At 36.3% G+C, this 23,231-nt stretch overlaps 2 protein-coding genes across 5 annotated transcripts in view; one reads left to right on the forward strand and one right to left on the reverse strand.

The window, feature by feature from the left end:
- Nucleotides 1–64: 64 nt before the first annotated feature.
- Nucleotides 65–2,738, reverse strand: LOC132204302 (uncharacterized). Its single transcript, XM_059632738.1, has 8 exons — nt 2,290–2,738; nt 2,115–2,235; nt 1,877–2,054; nt 1,631–1,816; nt 1,335–1,579; nt 1,075–1,281; nt 827–1,019; nt 65–772 (listed from the first exon to the last, which is right to left on the reverse strand). Exons 1-8 carry the CDS (start codon nt 2,467–2,469, stop codon nt 628–630), a joined length of 1,455 nt encoding a protein of 484 aa, XP_059488721.1. The 5' UTR covers nt 2,470–2,738; the 3' UTR covers nt 65–627.
- A 465-nt stretch (nt 2,739–3,203) lies between these two features.
- Nucleotides 3,204–23,231, forward strand: part of LOC132204300 (cytokine receptor) — a 32,622-nt gene continuing 12,594 nt past the window's right edge. For 3 of the 4 annotated variants that reach the window (XM_059632733.1, XM_059632734.1, XM_059632735.1), the window contains exon 1: nt 16,849–17,051. In XM_059632733.1, coding sequence (XP_059488716.1) covers nt 16,864–17,051 — 188 coding nt within the window. In that variant the 5' untranslated portion in view covers nt 16,849–16,863. Of the gene's footprint in view, nt 3,488–10,786; nt 10,843–16,848; nt 17,052–23,231 lie in introns of those variants that run through there. The other variant, XM_059632736.1, reaches the window with a different exon arrangement.

The raw sequence follows: 23,231 nt of genomic DNA on the forward strand, positions 1-23,231 counted from the left end.
TTCACAATTAATTATTCTCTTTTATTATATATGTTATAGAGAAATATAAAAGATTTTGTTAAAGAAAAAAGCTGCATGTAGTTTATTAATTGGCACAATAATTTTATTCGCCATTAATCTGTAAAGTCGTATCAAAGATATTAAATTTTTCTTTTATTTTTAAAAGCATAAATTTAATATCTACTTCGTTTGGCAGGGAATGTTGTGTTTCAAAAGTAAAATATTTCTCAATAACAAAACTTCATATTTAAGTATGAAAGATCAATAAGATCATCATTGAATTTCATCAAAACTAAACATTTCAGAGCAGTATATAAAATCACTATACTTTGTTTTAAGACATCGAAACGTAGCCGGTCCTGATTCTGTCATCACATCCAGAATATTATCAATTTTGACTTCAAATTGGAGAGCCAATATTTAGCTCTTAATTCACCAAAACCATCACAATAATTCAATATTGAATTGTTCAAAAATAATAAGATAAGGACATTTCTAAAATGTCAGAACATCTCCTAAAGAAGACTAGGTGTCAAAGGCAAAAGATTGCAAGTGCGAGAAAACTTATTTCGATGAAAAATGGCACCAATGCACTTTGATTCAAGCTCGTAAAGTTTATACCAATGTTCACCACCAGTTGAAATAGCAAGGACGAGAAAAGGAATTCGGTGAGAAAATCGACAAAAGAGCGTTGTATGATGCTACGGAACCACCTAAAACTCCAAGACATATCATTTCGTACATGAAAACTCTCTCATGAAGTGAAATAGGCCTGCAAAAGTTAATTTCAACAAAAATGTTATTTTTTCGAAGGTATTATTATTACGGTGCTTGAGGCCAGGGTCCGACTTGGTCACACAATTTCATGTAGCACAAGGGAGGCAGCACAAAGGTGAGGAGGGTGACGGTAGAACCTCCTACGAGAGACAAAATTTTTCCAAATTGTGGAATACTTTCTGCCATAAAAACCATTCCAAGCATCAGTCCGGACCGCAGCCACAATCTCTGCCGCCCAAATTCTAAAATAGAAAAATAATAAATTATTTTGGACCAAAATATCGAATAAAATTTTACCGTGAGGAACATTCATGATATGCTCCAGTTCTTGACTAACAGGGTTGGTAACTATGAGGAAGGCCAAAATTAGGTGGCACGCCATAAGCAAATTGGCTGCATCCATCAGCCAGCTGTCCCCGAGGGTCAGGGCGATGTTTGGATTGGCGGCCTCTCCGTAAATAAGCATGCCCCCGATTGCCACAGGCAGGTACAGAATTAATATTACTGTGGAATTTTAGAATTAAAATCTTCCATTACTTTCTTCTACGGAAACTTACGGAAAAATCCAACGCTGACACTGGTTGGAAATTTGCTTCTGTCAACCATGTCGTTTTGAATAGTCGGGAATGTTGAGGCGCCGCCAAATGAAAACACAATTGTGCCGTAAGCCATGAAGAATTTGCTAAAGGAGTGAGGCTTGGTGTCCTTGTGGTAATCCAACTGGAGTCCATCAATCACCATTTGAGTGAACATCAGGAGACAGGAAAAGGCCGTCGTCAACAAGGCACCGACTGCAACTCCCCTAGAGAAAAAAATTAAAAATTAAAACTTTCATTTTTCTTTTCAATTTTACCAAAAATCTTTTGGGGATCCGAGCCACATTGCAGGGAGGAGAAAGGCGGCTAGAATTACGACCCAGCTGCACGGACCAAAGGGCAGGAGATACTTTGTAAGGTCGTTGAGCAATTCCGAGGCTAAAATTAGGTACACCGTTCCAGCGCCAAAAAGGGTTATCTGGATGCTCCCTGAGACAATTCGACTGAGAATTTTAAAATTAGTTACTAAAAAAATTTATAATTAAAAAACAAAAATTCGTTACCTGCCCCAGTTCCCAAGAGCCCTGTGCGCAATGCAAGCATACGGATTTCGAGTCCGCAGGTGTTTGGGATAAGTTTCAGGGTACCTCTCCTCCAACAGGGTCCAGCAGGCGCCCAACCTGGTGCCACCGTAACAGGCCACAAGACAAAGAACTATTAAAAGAACTGGCCCGATCCATCCTGAAATTTTTCAAATTAAATTTTATTTGCAAGTTATGTAATCAGCAGGTGTGTTCCAACCTGAATCGACGAGGGCCCTCGGGAGAGCTAAGACTCCACTTCCGGCCATTTCACCGGCAATGAAGACCGCTGCTGTGGCCGTATTGATTCCAATGTGATTAAAATTAATCCCCTCTCCATCCTATAGCAAAAAATAATTAAACAAAGAGAAATTCAAGTAACTTTTTTGCATTACATGTGCAGCATTTCCATTGCTTGTTTCGTTTTCGGAATTCGTCAGTCTTGGCGGCGGATGGCTTGCTGTGTTATTTGAATCTTCCGAGGGGTCACCGGACACTTGCGTCCAGATTGGCTCCCTCGAAGACCCGGTGCTCAGGTAGTTGGTCCTCGACTTGTTCAGGGTGGTCCCACTCATTTCTCAGTTATAGTGTGTATAAATTATTAAACAATAATCTGTAGCATTTGTCTTATGTTTTCTTCTCTCCCTTAAATATTAGTCGGGATTGGGTTGGACGATTTGAGAGACCACGAGACGAGAGACCACTGGGCTATCTATCCTCGTCTCTCACGATCATATCGAATGACAAGACGGACGTGATCGTGGGGTCAGAAATGCATGGAAAATAAATAAATACATAAAAATAAATACAAAACACGTAACAAAAGCACGTGACCCACGTGACGTTTGGAAGGAGAAACGGTTTAATTAAAAATGAAAAAACCGGTATTTTTATGTTTTAAAATTGTTGTTTTTGCAACAAAATATTCAAATCTTTTGATGAAATATATAATATTGTTTTTATAAATTTGGTACAAAATATGATTTAATAAGAAAAATGTTGAAAGAAGAACAAAATTAGAATAAAAAACAACCGGTTATACATTTCAGGTGAATCAAAACTTTCAGTATTTGAATAATTAAAAGGCAACGTAAAGGATAAAAAAATATAATTTAGAGAGCTTAAGTTAATTCATTCAAAAAATGACTTTACTTGGAGATATTTTTCGTGTTAAAATTTCAAATCAGTTTACAATTTACATGTTAATCTCCGGAACAGAACCGGTTTTCAAATGGTGTTTTTGATATTCAAATTTGGCGCGTGTTGTGGGCACCGAACTACGTCACCATGAGAGGCTCGAAGCTCGAAGCGAAACTCGATTCCGAGAATAACCTGCCGTTTTGGAGCGGAGTTGCATGTTCTGTGCCTCGAAGTTTACGACCAGTGCTCGGCCACAAATCTCCTTAAAGGTGCTAAAATAGGCGGATTTCGGCCGCAGAAGTGCGTCGTGGCCTCGATTTCGGACCCGATCGTTTTCCTGAAGTGACTGTGGCGGTGCGTGGCGCCGATTTGGGCGCCGCAGTTGGGCTCTCAAGGCCCAAGGATCGTGTCGTGCGTGTTGGGCAATCGGACTCTCCTCGCCCCCTGCTGCTGGTAAGTAGGCCCCTCGGCCCTGACCGGCCCACTTGGCACCCCCTGACGCCCCCAACCCCCGGTTTTCGTGTTTCAGGGGCTCAAAATCGAACTTATTTTTGTAGCAACACTAACAGAAGAAGAAGAATAAGGAAAATCCAAACGCATTCCATCTTGGAAATTAGGTTAAAACTCTTCGATGGGCAGAAAAGTGACTCATTTCGGCCAAATTCGCCCTCTAACTTGAGATTCGGATCAAAATTCAATTGATAGAGTTTAATTTAGTAGAAATTATTTCGATTCTGGCGTTTTTGCTGCGGCTGGAATGCTTTTGTCACGCTCCGAGCTCAGCGCCTCCCATTTTATCCTGCTCATGCTGACATGTGTTTCAGATAAAATATAAAATATTTTGCAGCATTTAAAAGCTGGAAACAATAGAAATTTTTAAAATATTTCGTATTTTTCCAGAGGATGTTTTATTCCCCGTATAAAAGAGATCGTGCATTGAAATAATAATCATAATAACACACAATCAAAACAAAACAAATTGCATTATATAATAATCATGATAAGTTATGCTTTATGCTTTACCTAATAGTTCTATATTATTTATTTAATTGGAGTAAATGAATTAAATCTTCTACTTCAGGTGGAAAAATTTAGAAGCTTTAATTTTGTATTAAAATGTTGTATTCAACGCGAATTTTTATTTTAAATTAGTTTCAGTTTGTATTTCTTGAAAAAGTAACTCATGAAGCATAATTTTTACTTGAAATTTTTTCTTTGTTTTACTTAATTTAATGTAAACCAGTCAAACATTTTAATTTTCTTGACTTCTGTTTGACTTATTTAGTTTTTTTTTCAACTGGAAAATTTGAAGTTTGTATAATATATCGTTGATTTTATTAAATGTTTTGGATAATTTACTAGAATTAAGATAAAAAAAAATGCCTTTATTTGGCGCATCTTCCTCGTAATCGGAGGCGCAAGAGGAAAGATTCGGTGCCGTAAGACAGAGCCACCTACAATGTTTGCAGAACGACACAGAAGCTCGGCTTTGCGTTGGAAATGACGTTAATTGGCAGCTTGTGATCTCTTTGCCTTTGACAGTGACTGTCTGGTGCGTTCTTTCGCCGCGCTTAATGAATGGCAACATGCGCGGCCGCGTAATGAAAGCAATTCGGCAATTAGCGCCCGGCTAATTAATTGGCCCGTTTCGCCTGCGTGCATTGGCCGAGCACGCCGCACACTTTTTCAAATGCAAACCAAGACCTAGGTTCGCATTTTATAACAAATGATGTTGAATGTTTCATTAAAAAATAAGGAAAATTGGGAATAGAAATTTGTGTCTTTGGAAGAATTATAATCACGATTGAGGGTTGTCTGATATTTTTAATTTTTTATCATTAATATTTTTATTAATTGTCTTTTTTTTCATTATCTTCAAGGAAATATTTAAAAAGTCTAGATATATCAAATGCCTAGAAATCTAAGTTTTAATTTTTTACCTGAAAAAGTGTTAAAACCTATAAATTGAATTAATTATAAAAAAAACATTGATATTTCCAAATTTTTTTCTTTACTAAAATTGAAGTTTCCCAAAGTGGCTTTTGAAAAAACTTAAACAATAATTAAGTCAACAAATCCCTGAATTGTTGCCCAAAATCAAGTTTATAATACGATGAGATCCATCAGCATTTTAACTGTGGAATTCAGATTTTCCAAATTAAAAACAGGATTTGGTTTGCGGGAATCAATGAAATTTAATTTTTATTTGCAAAGAAGGGATTCATCTTGATATCAAATTAAAAAATAAAATGAAACATTCAATTGTTGAATAAAAATTGATGGTCGAACGATCATAAAATGTATCTTGTGAGTAAATATAATAAGAATGCAAATTTAATTTATTTATTACTGCACCTGATTTGGGTAAATTGAAACTAAATTGAAGATTGTTCTAAACTTGCAATTGCAAGAAAAGAAAACTATATAGTTTTTCATGAATGGAGGAATGTGAGACGGTTGATCAATTTCTATAACAGTCCTTTATTGAAAGGTCAATTTCGGTGTCAAAGGCGTTTCGCAGAATCGCAAACTGTTCCATCTCCTTCTCAATTTCCTCAAACAAGCCCCGGACGAAAATCAATAGCTGCATTTTTTCACTCTAAAAACGGCGGCAGTTGTTTCGCGTGAGAAAGTGCCAATAATTTGTAATTGATCGCACATGCGTCGAGTGCAGTGGCGACAGACAACCAGCTTAATTACATCATCCGCCAAAGTCTCTCTATCTGTGGTGCAAAAAATCGCCACACATGATTTGAATTTGCCTTTTTTGCCCTTTGTCCTTCGCTCGAAACTGCCGTTGACATTGGGTCGCGTTCGCAGAATCGATTTATCAAACCGTTGACGACTTGTTTCCATTTCATTTTTATCTTTCTTTAATTGCAATTTCTCGAAAATATTACGAGCCATCAAACGAAATCATAGGAAATTGTAATAAGAAGCTGATGCTTGTTGACACAAAAGGGCGCGTTTCAATATTGCAAAATACATCCTGCTACTTTATCAAATGATTACTTGAGAAGTCATTCTCAGTTCAAACCAGAGAATGACTAATTATATAATTTTTATGTTGTAATTTCACCAACTTTTTTCAAAATTCAACAATTTTTAGGCGATTTTTTTTTTTAATTTTTATTATTTTAAATTTTAACCAAAAAAGACGTTGGGAGAAAAGTGTATGAAGATTATTCATCTCTTTCTTTAAACATTCTTCTGTCCTGATTGTCTGGATTTAAGGTTTGGAAAAAATATGTTGTAGAAAAAATTGCATTGCTATCAGATTGGAAAAACAAATTGTTATTAAGGATGTTATCAATTTACGAAAATTCAGCCCGAATATCAAACTGAGAAATTTATTAGCATTTCTAAATTAAAAATTTGTGAGTCAATGCAGAAAGTTACAACATAAAATAATTATATTGCTGACTTTTGTTAGTTAAATAATTTAATTAAATATTCAAATTAAAAACTCCAGTTAAAATAGATAAAAAGGTGTAATATATGAATTATAATAAATAATAAAATATACACTTTCTAAAAAAAAATATCTCAATTTTAATAGTTAAATGAGCCATATATGAACAAAAATTATATTTTTTTATATCGCTTTTTATTGATCTGAATTTTCCCGAAAACTATCAAGGAAATGATCATCCCGCGGTGAATTCAGCTCACGATCAAACAATTTTTTTCCGAGCCATCAAAGGCCTCTTTTTCTTTGTGCGCTGGAATATCAGTGGAAAGTCGTCCCATCGGTGGCGACGTCGCGCGTTTATTCAAATCAGTGCCTAGCCTGAAACAATAATGGTCGGCGCGAGTTTTCCTTTGAAGCTGGGCCGACGCCGCGGCATTCCATTTCCAGAGCAGGCTAATGTTCTCTTTTATGCAGATTATTCGAATTTCAAGCCGCGTTTGACCAGCTCGGATGTACGTACGCATTAAATGCATGTGTAACAAGTGCTCGGAAGATCGGCTTGCTGTGATATTAAATTGCAAAAGGAATCTCATTTCGCCTACAATTTTTTACTATTTATATGAGTTATTAATTTTAAAAAACTTTACCCATTTTATATGCCTAAGTTTCAATTGCATTTTGGCTGTTAAAAAAAAGCAGGAATAAAAAATAGTATCAAATTCGTTATCTGATAATATATCTTTTAGAACATTAACTTGTTTATTTGTATATTAAATAATTGATCGCATCAAGTTTGTAAATTTGAATGCAATTTAGGCCAAAAAGTTGAGATATTAACAAAAAGATCATGTTTTTTGATGATAAATTATAAGCGCACTTTTTACTGAAGAAAGTTTATGAATTTTGCAAGCATATTTTTTACAATTAAAGGTTCAACCCTTTTGTATTTTTTAGTAAAACTCGTAAAACTGTTATTAAAAAAATTCATCTAAAATACCTGCGATCATTTTAGATATTAAAAAAATCGTATAAATTTAAAAAAAAATCATATAAAGTAAAACAACTTTAAATCTATTTTTTATTGTTTAACATTAGAATCTATAAAGAGGATTTTTTTATGAATTTTGCATTTTTTTTCGATAAGAAAATTTATTTAAGTTCCATCAAAAATTTCAATTGAAAATGAATAAAATTGCAGCAAAAATGTTCTTGAATTTACTGAAATCAAACAATTTTAATTATAATTATCTCTTCAGGGTGGTTGGTATGCAAATGGTTTGGAGTGAATTCCAAGCGAGCCGCAACATAAATAACCAACTGGTCGCGATACTTTTCCGCTCAAAAACTTCTCCGGTGGCGTCGCCAGTGGCACGTGGGCGGCTCGACGCAATTTCCTTGGCCACCACCACCGTCATTCGCAAACTTCCCTGGAATCGATTTCCCGACGGAGGGTGCAAAAGTACTTCTGCAACCCAGTTTGCTATGAAAATAATAATAATATAATTTGTATTATGCGGATTGCATCAACCGCACCCCGGGCACCACGGCCATGGGTGGATAAAAAAAGAAAAACTTTATTATCCAATATCTAATCTGCATAGTAAAAGTTCATTGGGAATCTCTGACCGTTTGAAATTGCAAAATTATAAAATTATAAACGATGTGATGCTGTAACAATTTGACAAATAATGAAATGCCTATTTTTATCTTCAAGTTTTCATGCCAATTTAAAATTTTGTTTAATCTTGACAATTTGCATGGCTTTTTTAATTTTGCGATTGATTATTTTTTTGAAATTTTGTGCCGATATTCAAGCGCGCCGTTTAGCTGCGGCTCGTTTTGCTAATTAGATTAGGGGCTTTTTATCGCGGCTCGGATTCAAATTGGCCGAGCAAAAACGCGCGGCGACCGGTTGGTCGCGGCCAAATAAAGAGCATTCCTAGAAACCAGTTTGGAAATGCGGCAGCGCGGCCAGCAGCTCGGGCAGAGTTTTGCGTCGGAAACCACTTTTGTCTTTCGCTCTGCCCGCTGCTTTTTTCGCTACTTAACATTCAACGAGCCTTTGTTTCTCGCGCTTGCATTGTTCGCGACGCGGCCGATTCGAAAATCCGTGAGATGCTGCTGGATTAACGCACAAACGGACACGCACGGGGCTGATTTTCGTTTGGCTCCCGAAAATTAAAACAATGCCGTCTTTTTGTGCTGCCAATCTTTATCAATTCCTGCTTTGTTCCGTCCACGCATTTCTTCCAACTCCATTATTATAATTTCTTGATAACAAAACAAAGACCATTAGGGGAAACAATCAATGTTTCTCAGCAGTCTTTGTGAGAGATAAATTCTATGCAATTTTTAGTTTTTTCTTCTTCAATAAAAGGCTCAATTTGGCATCGTTAAGAGCAATTTAAGATAATTAAGGCAGTGATTTCATTGATATTTTTTTAAAGTAAAACCGTATTGAATGAAAGTCTTTGAGCACTTTTAAGCTCATTGATAGGATTATGGTTGCTTTTGTGCAAAAAAATTCCAGGAAAATCTAGCTTCGATTTCATTGTCTGTTTATAATACATTGCAAATTGGTCTAGATTTGATGATTATTGATGTTCATTTGATGCTAGTATTTATATTTAAATGGGCAGAAAAAGGGTAAATTTGGTAAAAAAAAAAGCATGCATTTTTCAAGATAAATTAAAAAAAATGGGAAATTTAAAATTAAAAAATTTTACTTTTAGTTATTTTAGTCCTCTGTAAATTTCAACTTCCGTATTTGAGACAAATTTTTTTTTTATTTAAAGCATCAATCAAATGTTGAAACAGAAATTTGAGCAATTTTGTCATAAAATAGTCTTACAAATGCTATAGTTGATGCAATCGTGTTAAGTTTTGTCAGTATTTTTAATTTACTCCTCTTCAAATCCATGGTCCCAAGTTGATATAATTTTAAACATCTTTCATTTGCTCAAAATTTCATGTTGTTTCAAAATTCCATTCCAAAGATAAATTTCGCTTGTGAAAATTTGGAAGGAAAATAATTTTCTTAAGAAATGATCAATCATCTTCATTGATATTGTTAATTGCTAGAACGCGTTATAAATTAACTTCACATTTTTTAACCAAGTTTCTTTCTTGAAATGGACCTAAATCAATCACTTGCGGCGCAATCTTGACGTTGCGAGTTCATATTGGGTGCTGATAATGGATCCCTGGGCGGTTAGGCCCCCCAGATGAATGGGCCTGGCGATCGCGATTTGGCAGAACTAATGAGCCATTAGTCATTGTCACACCTGGTGCCAACGGAGAGCTCGTTTTAAGCTCTTGCGATCGCGGGGCGGACGAGCAAGAGCGCTTCCAGGAAGAATCCGATTCCTGGGACGCTGCATTTATAAATATATGAGCGCTGCTGGAGAAAGAGCTAGAAATCCTCAGCGTGCGATAACGCTTGCTGCTGTAAACGGAATTGTGTGTGTGTGGATAGTATGCATCTGATTATTTCATTCCAGCAGAGAGAGAGAAGAGAAGCTCCTTCTCGGATAAAGCGCGCTTGTCGGCGCAGCTTGACGTTAATTTAAACCCGGAGCCCAAGCTGCAGCAACTTTTAAATTCTAGTTAGTCTCGATATTTTAAATTGAACAAAACTCGTTTGGTCACATTCAGAGCGCAACACAGGAGCATTTATATAATCTTCTTGAAATTTCTTCAACTGCGGATAATGAAATTTTTACTATCTTCGGCTGAAATTCTATGAAATCAAATAGCCACATTAACATGTGGATCATAATTAGCCGTAAATTTCAAATTTTCAATTTTTATTATTTAATAATCTGATCATTGATAAAACCGTGTCAGTTTGGTGACCAATGACCTCTGTCATATGTAAATAAATTCAAATTTAACTAAAATCATTATAAATCAACGACCTAAATGATTAATCTTTTCGGTTTGGTTTTGAATTTTTACCTAAACACTGAATTATTTCTATGCTTAAAGGGGTCAAAAATAAATCATTGAATTTTCAGAATAACCGAATTTTATTTTTATTTTCTCAAAAGCCTCCAAAACCATATTTTTATTTTATTTAACTAATTTTATAAACTCTGATTAAACTTCAAAATTTTTCCCAGCGAAGTGATCGCCGCGCATGCTACCAAATTTGGTTGTGGCATACCTATAAGGGCAAAAGGTTTTGTCTTTTTAATGAAATTTCGCAATTTAATTTCCTTACACTTGATACAAAAGCAGATCACAGAGAAGCCTATTCTCGTTCTCTGACGTTCGGTTCCATTTCGCTTGAATGCTAATTGCAGGAGCAGCTAATAAAGTTAATTAATTGGTTTTTGCAGGTGATGCGAGTTGCTGAGCCACGCGGCCTCGAGCCATCCCGACTCTGCTTTTTGTGGTGAGTACTCGTTTGATGACGATAATTTTTGGCGCAAACGCGATAATTAGCAGAACGATCTTTTTGGTCCAGCGCCGCCGCTTTCCGAGAAGCTGCGAGTTTTTCTCGGCGATCGAGTGGCGCCAGCGCTCGGCCCCGCGACTCTCTATTTCCTTTTGATTCGCCAGCTTTTTCTTTCGCTCTGGCCCGTTTGTGTCCCGTTAGGCGAGAGCGCGGAGACGCTTTGTTTTTATCTGGACGGCTAAATTTAATAAAGAGTGATGAATTGTAGTAATGTAGGGCGTTTCGAGACTAAAATTAAAATGAGAATTTTTTTTGAAAATTGGTGAAAAATTAATAATTGGAGAACTTTTATAATGAAGAAACGATATATTTAAAATGAAGATTTTATTATTTTCTAAATTAACAAGAGCAAAAACAATAAAAATTTCTTGAAAGCTAATTTTTAAATAATAATTTATTATTTATAATTCATATCATGAACATCGGCTTCTGTTTAAAATTATTTTTATTTTTACTGATTTTATACTTGTGCATTTTAGATTAAATTATATTACAATTTAAGTTTTAATTGCACAACAAAGAATCTTTCCTCTGAATCTTAATTGATGAAATTTTCATCATTTGTTGCAACGAATTGCAAATAATAATTATGCATAATTCATTTGCAAATGCTGGATGAACTTCATTTACCACAAACCAGGAAACATTATGAAGCAAAATTAGATCATAGCAAGAATGACCGAGCGAACTCAAAACAATAATTGCTTCCACAGCTGAAATGCAATTAATTTGTGTGCACCGCAGCATTTCGCAATGAAATTGCAACCCTTTTTGTGCTGACCGCTGCGACGAGAACGCACTCATTGATCGCACCGTGCCTGGTGCCAACCTGCCCACGCCTCACCCCCGCGACCGACCGAGCTGTAAAATAATTAAAAAAAGCGTGTACGCGAGGAAAGCACCCGGCTGTCGATTTCATGCCAAGCCTCTGAGTGATTAGAAGCAGCGTTTGGCTTTCAGGTGCTATGTTTAGAGACCTTCAAAAATCTTATTAATCGATTTTATTGGCTTCAAAATTAATATTGCTTATGTTGATTTCTTTCGTTTTAAATTAAAACTTTAAACGAATAAAAATATGAGAAGTTTTAATCAAAAGAAATATGATCTTCTAAAATTCACCTGGATTTGATTTGTCTTTTAACTCTGAATAAATTAAATCAATTCAGATATCATATTTTTCCCCGCATAGGTGAAATCTTTCAGTCTGATGACTTCATTTGTTTAATTAAATTATTCGAACAAATAAATTATCTTTTCGTCCCTAAGCTTTGAACTGTGTGATATTTTAATTTACATACAGTGACGACAGCAATTTGTTTGCCGCTGTGTTTTGGCTTTCAGGGCGCGGAATGATTGGGTCGATTCAGAGAAGCAAAGGGTTACAGCGTCTGATTGAGTCGAGTCACGGTGCTCCTCTCCTGGTGGTCCCTCTCGGTGGCCGTGGCTCCGTCGGTCGGTCGGTCTCTCGGCGCACACGCTGCACTGCACTTGCTACTCTTGCTTGCTCTCTCGCGGCAGACAACTCAATCAAGAAGCAATTACTGCAGCGCACAGATATACAAACAGCATTTGATGAGCCAGCGAAAAGCCTTTCCGCGGAATCTGCATTCAATTAATTCAAACCATCTTAGATTATTATTCAAATAGCCGTCTCGGCGCGCAGCGTGAGGGCCGCGCGCAATCGATTTTCTCCGCGCGTCAAAACACTTTGATGCCACCGACGCCCTTTTTGTTTGCTCACTCAGCCCAGCCCTAAACCCACTTTTATGTGTGCAAAGACAGTGGCTGGAAATTCAACAGGTCTCGACGATCGCCACCGAGCGCTTTTGAGCTTTGCCCAAAACTAAATATTGGTCAGCCACACCAATCTCAAGTTGTGCAGGAGAGCAAAAAACTTATTTTGGCTTTTTGTCATTTTATTGAAAAGACTTGCAAAATAGCATGAATTTTCCCACAAGTTTGATATGTTTTGATGTGGAAAAGTACGTTTATTTGGATCAAAATGTTTTCCCAGTTGGAGAAATTTTATAAAAACTGTTCCAAATAATATTACGAATGAAGGCAAATATTACGTCAAATATTAGCTAATTTTGTCAAAAACTTGTGACTGTTTCTTTCAATATGCAAATATTAAGAATTTCATTCAAATTTATGGTTTTTTCAATTCAATTTGTATTTTCCATCAAGTCTCAAATAATGCAAATTTGACGTTTTTATTCGTGTTATTTTTTTCTTGTGAAATTTTGTAAGATTTTTATTGCAATATTATATTTTAGTTTTTAATAACATGCAACAAGCAATTATATGGATTATAGTGTTTCTGAAAATCTTAATTTAAATTTAATTAACAAAGTTATTGATCAGAAATCTTGCTCGAAATTGCAATTACGTTTTTGATGTTACTTTTTTTGTTTTCCATCCCCCACTCAGCCTGCATGAATGCTCTCTGTAAACTTTTAATATAATTTTAATTAACACTATTCATACCTGGAAAACTTAGCCTTAAGTATTGCACGTATATTCTTCAAGTGAACTCGGCTGCAGAATTTGTGTTCGCCGCTTCCAATGCTAATTAGATTTCAAACGCTTCAAATAGTTTCATCGCATGAAAACAGAGCATAATTATTTCTCCATCGGTGCAACTGGTTTTTTCGAGCAGTTTTTGCAAACGTTTCCTCTCGGAAGAGCAAGCACAATGATAATTATGGAAATTCGTTTCGGCGTGTTCATGCCCGTGCAACTGAAATGTGATTTAATGCAGTGAAATAAATAACGAGCAGCAACTTCATTCAAGCGTATATTGAATGGATCCAGGCTTAATTTTATTTGCAAAGCGCCTATTGAAATTCAAATTTTTTTTCCTCCGAATCACTTTGCATTTTTTTCCTCGCACATTTATACACACTCAAAAGATTAAACCGATGTTGTTAATTTAATTATCAATAATAATAAAAACAGAAAATGTGAATTTTTGAAAGGGGAAGTGGAAAATTTTTGAGTGAGCGAGGACGGCTGGAAGGAAGGTCTCGGCAGGATTAAAAAATAAATGAAGCAGATGCCTGGGTTGGTTTCGCAGAGTCATGCAGTTGTTGCTGTGGCGACGAATTCGCCATGCCTGCCGTTTTCTGTAAAACGAATTACGCGCGGACAAGAGTGGCGAGGGCCACACAACTTGAGCTTTGACACGCTTCGTGCGACGCTTCATTGTTTCTCGGCGCCTGATCCGATACGTCCTCCACAAAAAAGTGCTAAAGAGCACACGGGACGCGATCAGAAACATAAAATTCATGTTGTCAGCAAAGCCTATCAGATATATATGAAAATTTAAAAACAAAAATTCAAAAGTTAATGAAATCTATAAACAAATGAAAAATAGTATACCATTACTTTCTTCTTGGATTTAAAATCAAGGTTGTCCAATTTGCAAATTTGAATCAATTTTCTCAAACTTTCTTCAAAGATCAAGAGAATTACAAATTTTTATAGCAATCCTTTTGAAATCACAAAATTTCAGGAATGAATTAAAATTAGAGATTTTACAGAAAATTATCCTCAATAATATGCGATTTGCATTAAATTTCGCCACCTTTTCTGCGCACAATAAGCGTCGGTGCTCCAAATTTGTTCGAAATTTCACTGTTAGCAGCAAAACTGGTCCTTTTTCGGCGTGCGCGAGAACCGTGTTTTTGAGCCCGAGGGGGCCCAAACGCGCCCAGCATGTAATGTAAAAGAAAAAGGTGGTCATGACAAGGCCGGCTGCTCGATCTCGTGGCTCCTCACGCGATCTGTGAAAGGCCTGCACTTTTTAATTGATCGTGATGCAGTTAGCTCTTCACTTGCATGCTTCGAACTCCGAACGCCGCGTCTGTCTGGCTGGTGACCTTTATTTTTCTTCCCCGACTTGGTTGTTCGACCTCACGTAAAAATAAAAACGCTGCTCCGTCTGTCAAGACTTTGAAATTTGTTCTTAAAAAGAGAATGATCCGAGCTGTCTTTGATCTTCATTCAAGTGGTGTTGCCTGTTGAGCAAATACACCTGCATCGACTCTCTCATAAAAGTCATTGTCGGGCTAAAAACGCCGCGCGTCGTTTGGGCCGCGGCCAAAGCAAATGCAAATCTCAATGGCACTTCTATACCAAAAGGCTATTTAAAGCTTATATTATTGTCTCTCACGTTTAATTCGTAAGCAGAATTCTTGATTGAGACTCGAGACTTAGCATTTCAGAGAAGAAGAAGCAAAAATATGTGATAAGGGAAACAATTACTGAAGATTTTTCTAAGATGCCTTAAAGAATTATTGAAGTCCTTATCTCCATGAACTCAAAATAAATAATTTGCAATCCGCACTTGATCTCCATTTAATAATTGTCTAATTATAATTTAAAATTAAAAAATCCGTTTTTAAATTTTACTACGTAATTGATTAGTGGAAAATATATTTGAATTACTTGGAAAATTTTTAATCTGGCTCTGATCCAGCGTAGTTCTAATAATTTCTCTATTTTTGCCATCATAATTTTACTAAAAATACAAATAAAAAATAAAAACATAGCACAGTGCAATTTATAAATAAATGCAATTTCTGTGCATACATCCTGTTGTTTTTATGCTTGAATATGTCTTTCAATTTTTGATTCCTTTTGAAATCAAAACTCCATGTTCATAATTAAACAGTTACTTATCGTGATTAGTCGTGTGTTAGTTCAACCGTGTCGCGTTTCGGATGGGAAAGTTGAGAGAAAGAATTTGATTGTCAAAAGTTCCCTTTGCTTCTTATTCTTTTCTTCCGATCGAAATGAGAATCAAGTGTAGCGACGAGTGAAAAAGCGCTGACAGAGAGGATATTGCACTTGAGCTTGTCGTCCAATTTATCCAGCGCGTCCGTTGGACCTCCCCGCGAACTCAGGTGTTTTCTTTTTCCGATTTCACGCTCGCTGTCAACCGTTGACGCGCTGCACATCTCAGCGCACGTCAAAAAGGATTCCGAGAAGTCCTGAAGTGTTTTTTCTTATTTTTTACAGAGGAACACAAAAAGCAGCGAGTTGCATCACTTTGTGGGAGTAAAAAAAATCCTCTACAATCATGATGACAAAACTCGAATGCTCAGCAGAGAAAACAAATTTTATTTTCCTGCTCAAATTGGCCTTTTAATCCAGGCGATTATCTCAACTCTGCTTTTTAACTTTCGTTACTAAGCAAACTTTGGGAATTGCCTCAACCCTTTTTCACTATGCTCGCTGCGGAGAAGAGTGACAGACCACAATTTTTGTTTGTCTCCGCGTTTTCCTTCGAGATGCTTCATTTATGCAAGTGGAACGACGATTGTTTTCTTTCTGGCAAATCTTTTCCGCTCTTCTTCGAATACTCCGAGTTTATATTTGCATTTAGTTTCCACAACTCGTTCAAATGCAAATCAGCTCCAGCATAATTTAATTTTTGCAAAGCCAAGAAAAATTAATGTAGATTCGGAAATACTCAATTTTTACAAAAATTCTCAAAGAGCCCTTTTTAATTAAAATAAAACTTCTAAATATGCATCTTAATTCATTTTTTTCTGCTTAATTTTAAGCATCATCTTAAAAGTCATATTTCACTAATTGCCTAATGATATGCATAAAAAAATATATATAAAAAATTGCAAAGTAAATCGAAAAAAAATGCAAAATCTGTCATTTTTCTTACTCTTGGTCACCTTTGTGATCCTGAAGTCCTAAACCTTCAATCTAATAATGAGATTTTTCAAAACATTCTTTGTTCCTATACAAAACTACTGCTGAATTGAGTTTTGGCCCCGGCGGAGATGGAAACTTTGGCAGTTTCACCCATAAAAACTTATCGCAGCTCAAGATCTGGAAAAGTAAACCGAATTGCTCGGAGGTGTAAAAATAAAGCAGCGAGTTAGTTATTCGTGTGATCGCGTGAAGAGCAGAGATGCACGTCCGCATGCCTTCGGAAATATGAATAGGCGCGAGGAGTGGCGGCGGCGCTTGGGTCGCTCGGCTGGGGCTGCTCAGCTCTCAGCTCCTCAGTCGGTGGCCGGATCGCCCCAGAGCAAAGTGAACCGCGTCGCGCCTCCAACCGAGGCCGATTTGGCGATGCTGCCGCCACGACAGTGTGGCTGGCCCGGATTTCGGCTCAAACTCAGGTAGACAAAAAGAAACTTTGAAATTCGTTCGATAGTTGGTGCAACTCGCTTTTCAGGCTTCCATAAACTTCATTCCAACCAAAGTTGAGTCAAAAACTTTGTACTTGAAAGGAAGTTTCAGTATGATCGGTGCCCATAACTATTAAATTATTTTAAATTGTTGTTTATTTGTCCAATAAAATTGTTACATCACATTATTAACTTATATTTTTTGGAAAAAATTGGACTAAATGGATTTTTTAAACAAATAATCAAAATAATGTTTTCCAATACTTATCTTTTAGAGAGGGACATTGCGACAAAATTTCCAACCTTTAAAAAGTTAAAAAATGACAATTTTACCTAATTAAACTTGTCAGAATTTTAACTGTCTTTGAAGTTAATTGAAAATCGACAGATTTTGAATTTCTTGATAAATTTAAAGCAAGTTCTTCTTCTCACGTCAATATTTTCCCGATTCTGGGGAGAAATATAAAATTTCAAAGCCAATTTTAATGAGCAGCGGTCGGATCAAGTTGCTACAGTAGCGATTTGAGAAGAAATCAATCGGAGATGATAAACATCAATTTTCAATATGCCAAAGGCAATTTCCTTCGTAAAGCTTAGCAACAATTGCTGTTTTTTTTTGTCATGTATTCGTCGGCGACAGTTTCTGAGTTTCTTCTCCCGATCGATTCCTCCCTTTGCAAGCCGCTCGGGGAAAACTCGTGTTTTTGATTCTCGCGGGAGCGAGCACATGTGGTTCACGTTTCGCGACCTTGCTGCCAACAACCGTACACTGCCTCCCCTTGTACACATGAGTTCTGAAAAGAGAGGAAAAAACATTCTTTGTGCCTCATTTCGTGCTGTAGGTGGACCCTGAAAGGCCTGCAACGGCGTCGTCCTTTGTCATGCAGAGTCGCAGCAGCACAAAAGGACCAAACTGTCGAGAAAGAATTATTGGGAAAATTTAAGGCGTGTGAAACGGAATATTCCAGCTGCAAATGGTCATTCATCGAGGCCTGTGATTGTGTCGAGGGATGAGAAAATTAACGAGAGGCGTCAACGCGACCGCAAATTATTAATTTAGCTGGCCTCTTTGCGGTCGCTCCGTAATCGCTCGTCCGCAGGCGACGCAGATTACGACAACACGGCTTATTCATTCATCCAAAATAAATAAATAAAATGCGCGGCTCTCGATTCGTGTGGTCGAAACAAAACGTCGGTTTGGCTATTTTTGAAGTGAGTTGTGTGGGTTTATTTTTGGATTTTATATCCGCTTTTATTGCACGGATTTTATGAAGAACAAAAACACGATTTGAGAAATTTCAAATCGCGTGCGACCGGAAAAACTGCGCAAATCTAACTTTTTTCCTATACATCAGAAAAACGAGTCGTCATAGCATCCGCAGAGACACATCCTCTTTGTGGCTGAAAAATAATTTCCAATGGACATTCAAGTGTCAAAGATTTTTACGTAATTAATTTTTAATCAGCTCTGCGCTTTTAAATAAAATGTTCTTTTTATAACAGTTCGTTAAAGGCAGCGTCAAAGATAAATTTTCCAATAACGTTCAGGAAATGCAGTTTCCCGATTCACTCTGTCGTTTTAAAATTGAATTCTGAGCGTTTTGCACAAACTGCAGCAAAGGACGATATTTAATCTAGTGCGCAAACATCAGAGTATGCTTGTCAATTTGTAAAATAAAAAGTCAGGCTTTGAATAAATTATTCCTAACTTTTCTCAAAGGATATTTCAATGCATCTCGTTATCAAAAGTGCTGCGCCGCTTATTTCCTGCGCGCTCGTTTTTACTAGAGAATTTCATTAGCTTGCCAACGCCAAGCTATTTTTAATAAACGAGGAAGTTTATTTAAAAAAAAAATCCAATTAATTCCACTGATTTTATTAAAACGACTCGGAAACGTTTATAAACATCAGGAATTATATTTTCTTTTGATTTACAAGGTTTTTGAAAATTTTCAGACAAATAAACCTCAATCATTTAATTTTCAATAAAAAAAAATATGTTAGTTGAAAAATTAAAATAAAGTTTTTCAAAAGTTTTAACTAGTATTTGAATCCTAGTTTAAATTATTTGTTTTGTTATTCAAGATGGAATTTTGACTCTTTCAAGCGAATTTCCGCCTCAAAATTTCATAAAACTTCTAATTGGTGTAAATGGATGAAATTAGAATACAATCAGAATTTAATTAATTAATTCCTTTCGCTTGCTTATAAAATTTACACGTTGGCCCTGCAGGGTTTGGGTTTCAAAATCGTTTTCGTGATGCATTAAACTTTATACCTGGCAGACTCGCACTTTTTAAAGATGCAATTAAGAAATGGAAAATATATCAATACTTTATTCGTTGATTTTATTATAATTCTTCATTTATCGAAGTTAACTTAATTTGCTTCAAAATCAGGCAAGTGGAAAATTCAAATGTGTTGCCAATAATTGCACAAAAGTTTATCCCTTCGTAAGTTTTTGAAGTTGGAAATTAATTGTGCACATAAAGAAGTCCTGGCTGAGCTTCTCGTTGTTGCTCTTTAACAATGAGCTTGTAAATTACAAGCACATGACTGCGCGCTCATACATTGTCATCTGTCCAAGGCGAATTAAATACGTACATTTATGATATTAATGAATGCCCAAGGAAATTCTCAGCGAGATTAATCAAGAACCAGTTGCAAGTCTCTGATCGCAACTCGCTCCTCGCCACATTAATTTCTGCAGCAATAAAGCAACAAAAAAAAAATTGCTCTCGCAGGAGCTGCATGGAAACTGGACTGGTAACACGTTTTTAGTGCTCTTCGATGACGAAAGCGCGTCATGATGTTAATTTTATTGCACACAACTCCTTTTCATAATGAATATCATAATGCTGTTGCTCTGTTGGCCGGACTGCGCGCGGCGATTCTTCGAATTTATCAATTTTATCTCGGGCTCTTCTCAACACACACTCTCGGATACCTATCTCGATTTATTTTATGCGAGCGAGCGCCGCGCGGACGGAATCTTTTTTTTCTCCTCTTTCTCGTTCGCCTCCTCTCTCCGGCCTTTAATTTTATTGCCACGCAAACACGTGAGATTTTAATGCAGGGAAAAAGTTCTTTTACATGCCCTCTCGCAAAAGTGATAAAATAAAACGCTCGCCGCGTGTTTTAGCGACCGATTGTCACATAAATTTGCCGCGCCATGTCGCTTAATGAGCCGAGGAAAAATATTCGAAAATTCGTTGATATTCATTTCGTCGACCGTAGAGATTGTATCTGGAAAAATGTTTGCCGGGTTTAATCGTCAGGCATGAGGATCCCGTTTGGCACATGAATAGTTTAATTAATTTCGTTTTGACAGATTTGTCGTAAAGATTCGCAACTAATTCTGCCGCAAACGTTGATTCTGCTTAGAGATTAGTTGGAAATTGAAACAGTTTCATGGTTGATGTCAAAATGTCCGCTGCATTTGAAATATTTTGGAATATATAATATTTTTCTTAGAGCAGGAAGATTTAAGTTAAAATTAAATCAAACACCAGAACTACAAAATTAAATTATTAATATATATTTGGCGTTGAAAAAAAAAGGTTTTTTCTTCGCTAATAAGGTCTAAATTTTCTTACGTAACATGAAATAATTAATGACGAGTTGCTTTGTTGATATAAGAAAATTTTTAATAAATTTGGCTGAACTTTAAACGTTTTAGCCGTCGCAAAGTTTTGTTACAGTTCGGAAAACTTAAATGGAAGGAAACTTGACGAAATGCTCCGCCTCCTCTCTTTCTTTTGCTCTCCTTGAATTGCAAACGCAGAGTTTTGCTCTCTTGCGAATTAAAAAGTTGCTCTCGCCGTTTGGCATAAATAAAAGGAACGCGCGCGTCTTGTGTATTTCGAGTGAAAAGCAGCTCCAACTTAATCCACGACAGGCACTCGTTCGGCACGCAACCGCTGCTCTCATCCGCCTCGCCGCTGTGTGTGTGAATTCCCGAATTATTCGCGAATCAAAAGTCGATACTGTTGCGCAGAAATTCGCCGCCGGCCTGCCCAGATCGTATCTCGACATCGCGTGCAATAAATATCAAAAAATCATTCCACTTTTGCGCAACTTTTTGCGACCCCCTCAGGATGAAAAAAAAATGATTTTTTTGTCTCCCTTTGACCTGAAACACAAGTTTCCACTTCATCCCCATCGAATAACTTTTATTTCAAGGTTACTGCCCGCAGCCAGGAAAATGTTTTAACGAAAAGATTGGGCCATAAAGTTGGTTCTTTAATTGCACCATCCCTCACACCAATAAAGCACGCGCGGGTGTTGTTACAACAGAGGAATTTTTTTCCCAAAAGTTTCCCTATCTTTTGTACTTTGTTATATTACTAGAGAGAAAAAAAAATGGAGAATCGCTTCCTTTCTTATCTTTGAGTTTTTTTCCAGTAGCCCGTGTGCTGCGTCGGTGGGTGATAATTATACCCTCTTCGCAGCAGCGGGTGCTAATGGCAAGTTAAACGCACACGCCCCTGAATATACGCGCCGACCATTCTTTTCGTCGAGACGAGAAGCTGGTAAATATTTTGTCAGGTGGATAATGCGGGCTGGCCAGCTCGTTTAATATTCCGAGTCGTTTGCATCTTTTTATTTTTACCTTCTTAGAAAAATGAAATGGCTTTTTAAAGTGATATTTGTCAAGATGAATTATTTTGTAAATTAAAGACAAACATTGAACCTCCGAAAAGTCCAAAAATCTGATTTCAATGGAAATTTTCTTGGAAGTATTTGGTTAGTTCTGTATTTAGTTATACCGTGGTCTCAAAATTTGCTTAGTCCACCTTCATAAAAGTTGCAAATTAAATAAGGGGAAAAAGCGTTTGAATTTAGTTTGATCTTTAATTAAATTAAATAAATTTTCTAAGCAAATTAAAAAGGTCAACAAGGATAAGATTCCAAAATAATCTTGTAAGGAAAACAATGAAAACCTTCTCAAACGAAACAATTAAATCATATAATAGATAAAAGTAAGTCATGAATAAAAACCTTTTGACTTCTATTTTGTTAAATAAAACGCAGTTTTTTCCTCATAATTTCCCTATTTTTCTTCTAGTCTGGTTTTAAAAAAACTTGTCAATTTAGATCTAAAAATAATTTTCAATTCTAAAATTTTATAAGAAAAAGTATGAATTTGCTATCTTTCAAATTTATAAAGCCCCAGATTTTTAATTTTTTAATAATTGAAACCGTTTGCAAATTAATCTGCAAACCTACATCCTTTTATAACTAGGCTGGATATCATTATTATCCCTTGGGACTTGGGCTATGAATAATCGTCCGGAAAAGCCGTCGTCCTGTTGCCACTTCCTGGTTTCCGTTCGTTTCTTTCTTTTTGTCCGTCCAATGCTCGGCGCCCAAAGCCGATGTGGTGTGCGGCGAGTGCGTGCTGGATCAATTTGTAGGCCTGACGAAGCACTCTGTGCTCTCCGTCATAAAAGAGCGGAGAGTGTGTTTTTTGATGCGCGTTTGTTTATCCAGCGCACAATGAGTGTGTGTCGGGCTCAAGTGCCCGATTCCGAGAAAATCCCGCGCATTTTTATCTCGTTTTCTATTCTCTCCGCACACACATTCGGCTGATAGTTAAGTAATTTTTTCATCTGCCCCTCGGGCGACACGTCCCTTTCAAAAGCTTAGAGGTAATCACAACAAAAAGGAAACGCTTTTATATATAAATATATGCATCTGTTATTTTCATTTGAATCAAATTCCGTGGAGAAAAGTTTCGTCAGAACTATTAAACGTAAACAAGTTAATGTTTATTTGAAATCTTTCAAAATCGTGAGATTGTGGAAATGTTTTCTTGAATTGAATATTATTTAAATGAAATATTTAGGGATAAATTTCAAATTTAAAGTCATATTTAATCAACTGAAAATTTGAAATTCCGAGCTGTAAAAAAATTAATGGCATTGAAATTTAAGTAAATAAAACAAGTAATTTACGCTGTACCCGATTTGACGCGCTCAAAAATTTGCAAAATATTGAATATACCAGCAATAATTTGTAATGACTGGTCAGATTTGCATAAATTCTGCATATCGTTATTTGTAATTCAAATTGATTAAAAAAAGGGCCATTGGATTATCAGTTTTTATGTCCTGAATTGAAAATATCACTTAATATTTCCGTGAAATTTTGTTAATTTTCCTTTTCCAT

The sequence above is a fragment of the Neocloeon triangulifer genome, unplaced genomic scaffold, assembly GCF_031216515.1.
Source record: "Neocloeon triangulifer isolate White Clay Creek 2 clone unplaced genomic scaffold, ASM3121651v1 ptg000022l, whole genome shotgun sequence".
Taxonomy (NCBI): Eukaryota; Metazoa; Arthropoda; class Insecta; order Ephemeroptera; family Baetidae; genus Neocloeon; species Neocloeon triangulifer.